At 37.4% G+C, this 8,412-nt stretch overlaps 1 protein-coding gene across 1 annotated transcript in view; it reads right to left on the reverse strand.

Moving 5' to 3' along the window:
* Positions 1-5,527: 5,527 nt before the first annotated feature.
* The window catches only part of LOC107672789 (cathepsin L1-like), a 3,075-nt gene continuing 190 nt past the window's right edge, over positions 5,528-8,412 (reverse strand). Inside the window, exons 2-8 of the mRNA XM_016466153.1 lie at positions 7,736-7,871; positions 7,497-7,619; positions 7,144-7,296; positions 6,802-7,026; positions 6,467-6,635; positions 6,194-6,311; positions 5,528-6,078 (exon numbers count right to left, since the gene is read on the reverse strand). Of these exons, the coding sequence (XP_016321639.1) occupies positions 5,979-6,078; positions 6,194-6,311; positions 6,467-6,635; positions 6,802-7,026; positions 7,144-7,296; positions 7,497-7,619; positions 7,736-7,858 (1,011 nt within the window). The 5' untranslated portion in view covers positions 7,859-7,871 and the 3' untranslated portion in view covers positions 5,528-5,978. The remainder of the gene's footprint in view (positions 6,079-6,193; positions 6,312-6,466; positions 6,636-6,801; positions 7,027-7,143; positions 7,297-7,496; positions 7,620-7,735; positions 7,872-8,412) is intronic.

Below are 8,412 nucleotides of genomic sequence, written 5' to 3' on the forward strand. Positions count from 1 at the left end.
ATGCACAATATTAGATTTTTGCCAATATCCCATATGCCGATATTTTTCAAATCATTTTGGCCGATAGCTGATGCTGATACCAATATATATTTCCTTTTGTTTTGAAACAAGACCAAGTCTCTCCTGTGCAGACATTATAAACAAATTATTTTTTAACTTTGGTTAGTTTTGAGCAAAAACTTATTTGTTAGAACTAAAAAACTAAAAAAAATTCTTTTTTTAATGAGAGTACATTGAAAGCTTTGAAAACAACTATAATAAAATCAATCTGTTTTTTTAGACATGCAATTGAAACCTTAACATTTGGTCTAAAGCAAAAGAGCTGTAAAAAAAAAATTTTTAATCTTTTAGAGCTCCTTGTATTTGTTTTCATAATCCATTTGAAAAAATATGTTACATATTAATGAATAAATCTGTATATATCAAATTATTTAATTTACAAGTGTCATGTTTGTGATTTTTAATTCAATGTTAGCTATATCTTCTGACCTTTAAATCGAAACAGACTTGTGATTTTATGACATCAATTACTGCTTTATTTATTCAGAAACAAGTATCTTAATGTTATTTGTGTATTTTACTTTTCATTTTATTACAAGTAGGCCTACAGCACCCCCTAAATAAATAAAAGACATTACCTATATCACACACCGGACGTTCATTCTGTACTTACTTTCTCAAATTAAAAATGTGGCGATCCAAAACAGTGAATCTAATCACCATTAAGGCAAAAGTTCGCTTCAAGAATGACCACACTGCTGCCCTGATCTAATCGCTAGCACACCCTGAGCACATGTGAGCTATTCGTCTTATTGGCAAGGCATATCGGCATTTTTTTTTTTTTTATAAAAATAATCAATAAAAATAAAAATACATTTCTGATAACGTTCCGATAATAGCGTGTCATAGCTGATCATAGTCATTGTTTAGCTAGAATGGGAGTCATAACTAGTCTGGTGAGCAGGAATATCCTTTGCAACCTTTTCAATGCAAAATGCTCATAGTTTATTGTCATGCAAGAAAGGTCTTTAATCTGCAGTGCCCACCACAGTGGTAAGCTGTAATTGTATCATGGCATGTCCAATCAGATAAATCAAAGAGCCTTCACTTGATTTACTAAGAAACTCATTACATGCTGAGCACATCTAACTAATCTATGTAACCCTAACTCTGAGCAGAAGACAAGCCACCAGCCTGTATTCAAAGTGTAATACTGAAAGCTAACAAACATGCTTTGGTTTTCATTAATGCAGTGTACAGTAGCTTGGACTACAGTTAGCAGTTTCCAGCCTCTTTGGAGACCCCCTTGTTGCAGTTATGAGATACATAGCAAATAAGAGAAAGTCACAACTGTGAGATATATAAGTAGCAATTATGAGTTGAACACACAATGTTCATAACACATTGGTCACTGGCACAAAAATGCTGTGGTTACTGAGACACGTTCAAGTGCTGTACATCTATCTAAATCAATAATGTTTTTTTATGTTTTGTGTGTGATAACAAGCAAAGCATCACAAACAGGGTTGGACACAATAAACACTTAAAGTATTATCTGTATTTCAATGTATGCGTTGAAAGTTGAATTTATTTGGCCACACCCCACATGAATTACTGCATTACTATTCAAAGAAATAGATATCGCCACTGACTAGGTAAGGGTTCTACTGCCCTGGTCCATAAATGCAATCTGTATCTATCTTCATCAAAAACCTATCTGTGAGAAGACTTAATATAACAATAAAAAAGTGGTAACAAAACAATGTTAAAAGGTTCACAGTTTACCGGTGATCTTGTTTATTCCACATTGCTATAACTCAATAAATCACATTGTCAATTTACCACCCTTGTATGAACTACAAGCATGTCACAGGAATATTATACCAAGACCTTTTTGTTCGAAATGGTGAACTTTCTCATAGACTGATATTAACCAGTAGAAAACAAGAAACTAACAAACAGTTGTTCTTGAATGTTGAGGAAAGTCTCTACCAGCAGAGGTCGCTCTTGCAACAGAAATGTTTATTATAGGCCTACGGCTTACTTCTTTCTTTTGCCACATTTGTAATTGTGATTATTTTGATGAAAAGTGTTCCAAGCTAGTTAACAGGAATTAAAAATAAAAAATAATAATAAAATAAAAAATCTCGAGATAAGAGAAACTATTAAGGAGGGGGGGGGGATCACTGTACAACAAAAGCTACAATACTACATGCAATGCCTTCTAATTCTGCAAAACGACAAAGCAAAGCAACAAAGACATTGTTCAAAGCCAGTCAACCACTCTCAGTTCAACTCCATCAGCTGCACTTTTTAATAAAGCAAAAGCTACAATAAACAATGTAACTCCATATCATTCCTGGACTCATTGCTGACATGCACCATGATCAAATTATGTTCAAGGCATATAATCAAAGCAAATGTTGTAAGAAATGACTTATGTGAATAACATTTGATAACAGCAGTGGAATGGCAAAGCCAAGCACATGACTCAGAATGACTCCCTAACAAGCACACACAGCATGTACTGACCTCTCATATTTACAGCTCAAACTTCAAAGCCAAGCTAAGTAGCGTTGTGTCGATGTCTAGGCTCATTACCAACACATACTGGTGGATTTTGATTTTAAAACATAGCTACTCAGCATAATGTTCACACACATATGAAATAATTTATACCATTAATGTATCTTTCACTAGAACAGCTTACACCTGGAATTAAGGTTTAAATACATGTGTAAACAGGATCTAAAATGCATGTTAAGCTCAGATGAACTTACGAAAACGCCTCTCGGCTGACCACTTGTGATCGGATCACTGAAAATGTATCTCAATACCAAGTGTAAATAGGGCGAATCTGTTAGGGACCAACACAACACTTGTTTATGACTAGTAAGATGTAGGCCTACTGTACCGACAAAATGGAGAAGTAGCCTATGTGCGTACATAGGCTACTATATTGTGTTCTGCATTGTACAGTACCTTGCTTTACTTGTTTCATTAGATCTTGATATAAGATAAACGTTTATTCCCAGCTTTCAACACAGCTTGGCCCTGTATGTCGTAAGTGTCTGAAAGGGGAAAAAAATGGTAAAAATAAATATTTCTCACATACAAATACTAACCTTAGCAGTGTCTTTTATATTTTATTATTGTGAATCAGTTGTTTAAAAAAAAAAAAAGTTTACAAACCTGAATTAAAAATAATGATATCAAGTCTATCGTCCCGGGCCTGGATGAAAATACACATTCAAATATATAAAGTCAGTAATCATAACTTCAGTCAGTTAAAACATCATAATAATGATCTGAAAAGTTTACAATTAAGTTTTGCAACTAAGCACCCAAATACAGTAACAGGCAGTGATGTGCATACCAGGATTTAAGTCTTGAAGATACAAAGTAAATAAATTAGTTGTCATCAGCGCAGAAACCATAGTCCACTTACTATACATAATCCATTGCGATTTATTTGTTATTAAATAAATTTACGTTTCGCCAGATTGCCGTTCATTCAAGTCTTCGGTTTACCCGCGCTCATAACATTAGCACAGAATCAGTTGTCCAAAAGAACCAGTTCGGTTCAGACGTGCTGTGTCAGTCATAGGCCGCTTTTCCACTATCGGGCCGAACGGTTCTAAGAACTGTCAGGTACGGTTCCAGTTGTATTTCCACATGAACCTGGTACGGCGCGGCACGATTACAAACAGTTCTGTACGGTTCCAGTTGTATTTCCACGTGAGCCTGGTACGGCGCGGCACGATTACAAACCGTTCGGCCCGGAATTCTCGGCACTTTTAGACAACCGTGCTGAGCCGTGCTGGTAGAGCGCGTGTGCGTGACCTCGCCACTCAGGATCTGTCACTTGTCTGTTGCCTGGCTGCTAGTTTCTCCATAGCTTGCTAAGCGCGCTATTTTGAGCAACGTAAACACTTGTGATACCACGGCAACGACTGGCATTTGAACTGCATTCCAAAGAGATCGGTCATCAGCCCTTTAGTGGAAACCTGTACCGGCCGGCTCGGATCGGCGCGGAATGGAACGGTTATGCAAAGAGAACCGTTCAGCGCTGCGAAAAGCGGCTATAGTAGGCAATCTGTTCGGTAGCTTCACGCTGAATCATACGGTGGCCGAGAGAGCTCAACGCACTGCAACTTAAGAAAACACATGCAAATTGAGAAAACACCAGCAAATTAAGAAAACATCTTCATCAGTTTGACAACTAAACTCAATCGTGACATGTGCCAGAGCTCACGACGTTCCGACCAAGAACCGGCTAAATCGAACGATTCGTTTGCGAACCGGACATCCTTGCTTTGTGCTGATTCACTGACAGCAAAATTACTAACCTGGTCTCAGACGCTGTCATTTTTTGTTTTAATGCAACAGTCAGATGGTGTATTTGACAACTACAGTTACTTTTAAAGCATCAGGTGGAACTTGACAAACGCTGAATTATTTCAATAACTCTTGACAGACTTTTCAGGAAAATCGTCATTTGGCGTTGTTGACCATATCCAGCTCCCGCCACGAACGCCAAAATGCTTGTGATCACCTGAACTTTGAAGTCCTAGAAGTTTTTCTTGAAATGGCGTCCTAACGCTGCGCTCATGCGGGAACTGTTGAAAAAGCAACGAGACGCGGCACAACCATAGACTGTATAAACACAGGGCACAACTCGGAAAGACGTCCGTCTAGTGCGTGTTTACACAAGAATTAATAAATTATTAAAAGGAAATTTTAAAGGAATTGGAGTAAATTAAAATAAACAATTAAATTAGTCTTCACGTATGAATTTTGTAGGAAAAAAATAAAAAGATTAAAGAATAGCCATTTATAAGATTCATATTTAATTTATATATATATATATATATACACACACACACACACACACATATATTTCTGCTATCTCAATTTGAAAAAGACCTATGGCATTGGTAATCTTAAAAATATATAGGCTATATATGACCTATACAAGCAAATAAGTTAGATGCATTGCCCAAAGGTCAGTAATGGTGCTTTTCATGTGGCCATTCTTAAACCGTGTTTGAAGATGTTAACAAAAAGCCCTAGTTCAAGACAAAGGTATAGAGACAGCCCAATATTTAAACTTTCTTTCTCCTTTAGTTCAGGACAACTTAAACGAGTCTTTGCTTGGGAAGCATGTTTTAATCTATAAGAGCAAACCAGTAGTAGGCCTACCATTTGCACCAACATTATTTTTTTTATTAATACGTTGTATGTCCATTACAGACTATTTTGTTTACCGATTTGGAACCGTATTCTGCAACTTAAACTTGGTAGTGTTGCCATGGTCAAACATTTGATTTGACTGTCTACTTCCTAACATTCTTAAAGAATGATTGGATTACACGGCACAATTCAGTAGGGTGAGAAAATGGCTTAAGAGTCTAAACTCTTTAATAATGCTCTTCAGAACAGAACTATTGCTTGGGCCTTTGGTTAAACCACATTTTGTTCTTGCTTGCATGAGATCCCATGTGCACAAACATACAGACTCTCATAGTTTTCTACACCAGTAGATTTAATATTTATCCGTTTACAGGTCAAGTAGATAGAGCACAGAATTTGTACACATACTTGTAACACTCGACATGAGCCATGTTCACACCTGTAACATTACTCAAATTAAGCTTCAAATACAGTGAAGTGACTTGCATCTCAAAAGAAAATGGTTCACTGCATGAAAATAAAATGTTAACTTCTGATAGATTAGTGCACTCCAAGATAGCTTAACTTCGATAGAAGAAACTTTCTACAAAATATAGTGGCAGTGTTCCAGACTAAAGTGACTTGAAAAATAAAAACTTAGCAAGTGTTCATAAAGAAAGCCATATATTAAAGTCCTAATTGCATTACAATATTTAATAAAAACCAAAGCAGTAGAATTAAAAACAGCATGACCAATTAAAAGAAACAAAGTAGGCCAACTACTGGCATTACAGCATCCAGCAGCCTTACACTAGGGGATAGGTGGCAGCTGTCGCAATGCCACAATGGTTCTGTCGGTCCTTAGCCATGTAGATGTAGCCTTTGTCACCCCATTTCTCAGTCCAGCTAAAGATACAGAACAAGTTTAAAAACCATGCAAATGAGGTTGTGCCTTCAATGTTATTGAAAAATCAGAATTGATTGCATAATTTAAAAAAATGACACCAGAGCCAAGTAATACCTGTTCTTCACAATCCAGTATTTTTTCCCAGCAACATCAGCACCCTCATAACCATAACCAACCACCAGAACTCCATGGTCAAGTTCTTCACTGCTGCACTCCTTCTCATAATAGATGCCTACAGTAGAACGTTAGAAATGAGTTCAAGACTTTCAGTCTGCTTCAGGTTTAAAGACAAGCCATGTAGTTTTGTAATAGTGCATACAAGTTTTAGAATAAAACTCAAATGATAAAATTAGACCGTTTACACAGCTCAGGGATAAAATCACTCACCAGACTGATAGAACTGGAAGGATTCATGACCAGCATCAATGGCAACAGCTATAGGACCCACGGCAGCAACAGCCTTCATTAGAGCATGTTCTTTACCACTGGGAACGTCCACAAAACCAGTGTCATTAGCAGCATTATAACGGGGGTCATAGCAGCATGGCTGATCATCCTGCATTAAAAAAAAATAAAAATTTAAATTAAAAAAGTACATTACATGTTAGGTTACGGAATACTCAATCATACAGGGTTGAAATGGGAGCAAACCCTTAAGGTTGACAGCCATAATAGATTCATTAGCATCTGCAAGTCAGAAAGAGCACACAACTGATTTTTACCTTTGCAAGGTAGGGATACGACTCCTCTGAATCCAGCCCATTGTTGTCCTGAACATACTGGAAGGCCTGGTCCATGAGGCCTCCATCACAGCCATGATTGCCCTCCGGCCTGGAACAGTCCACCAAGTTTTGCTCACTCAGAGAAACCAGCTTTCCAGTTTTGCGGAAAAGCTGACCCTCCAAGGCACCTGTTGAGCTAAAAGCCCAGCAAGATCCACAACGTTTCTAGGATCACAAAACAGGACTTTGTTACCAAACAGTAAAGCAATGCATGCAGATTTAAAACATCACCAGATATAGGATAAACATAAGCTCCAGGAACTAGTTTGACAAACTGCTTACTTGGTCTTTGATAGGAGTAACATAGCCCTTCTCTCTCCAGTCAACCTGTTGTGGGGCTTCAAAAAAGCTGGGGTCCATGAACAATGAGCCTTTTGATTTCCGGCTGGGGTCATGATTGTAACCATTCATCGCCTGTCTGAACTCCTCATTTGTCTAAAAGGGAAAAAATGCAAACAAAAGGGTTTAATAAAACGGTCCTATTAAAAAAAATAAAAAATAAATAAAAGGATCTCACTGTTGATCATAAGTATGAAAAGCATGATCAATATTTAGATGTTGCAGGGGAAGAAAAAAAAATAATAAAAAAAACACTATCTATGAGTAGATCATAGAAGTCATATTGAACTGCTCACCATATCACCAAATTGGTTCATGCCCAGTCGGAAGGTGTGTTCGCCCACAGAGTGCTCAAGGTTGTGCAGCTCAATTTTCTTTAAGTTCTTCTCCCACACCATTCTCCTCCAGCCCTCTTCTTTCTGAGGAAGAAAACAGACATTGTAGCCATTAAAATGTCTTGTATAAAGACTATGAAGATGTTGCTTTTCAATTGTGTTGCAACTCATGTTTGGCTATAGACTCAAGCACTACTCACCTCATGATAGTTTTTTCCATGCCAGCTCTTCCAGAGGTGCCAGTGATCGTCTAACTGCTGGTTTAAGCTTGGAGCAGCAAACACTGCACTCAAGCATAGCGTGAAGAGCAAGGCAAACAACATCCTGCCTGGAAGACTGTGACAGAAGAACAAGATATAATTTAACGGAATGTAACAGACGTTACACAGAATACAGCAGTAAACGTTTTAACCAATTACAAAGAAAAACCTCAGTGTGCAAATTATGATAAAAAGACCCTGAACATGTATAAAGCCACATAATACAGCGTATAATAAAATGTTCAACAACTGGAAGTTAACGTTAGATAAGTTTAGGCAGCTGCTTCATCTTAAGCTTAAACAATTTTGCAAAGCCAATTTATCCACTACACTACAAATATAATTCGAGCACCGTATCCTCTAGAAAGAAAAGAAAAAAAAATTATATATACAGGCTACAATGTCTGTTTTCTTCCTCAGAAAGAGGGCTGGAGGACAATGGTGTGGGAGAAGAACTTAAAGAATATTGAGCTGCACAACCTTGAGCACTCTGTGGGCACACACACCTTTCGACTGGGCATGAACCAATTTGGTGATATGGTAAACAGTTCAATATGACTTCTGATTTTGTTTTTGTCTACAACATCTAAACTGATGGATCTGCTGTAAACTGGCCC

The sequence above is a fragment of the Sinocyclocheilus anshuiensis genome, unplaced genomic scaffold (genome assembly GCF_001515605.1).
Source record: "Sinocyclocheilus anshuiensis isolate Anshui unplaced genomic scaffold, SAMN03320099.WGS_v1.1 scaffold88, whole genome shotgun sequence".
Classification (NCBI taxonomy): Eukaryota; Metazoa; Chordata; class Actinopteri; order Cypriniformes; family Cyprinidae; genus Sinocyclocheilus; species Sinocyclocheilus anshuiensis.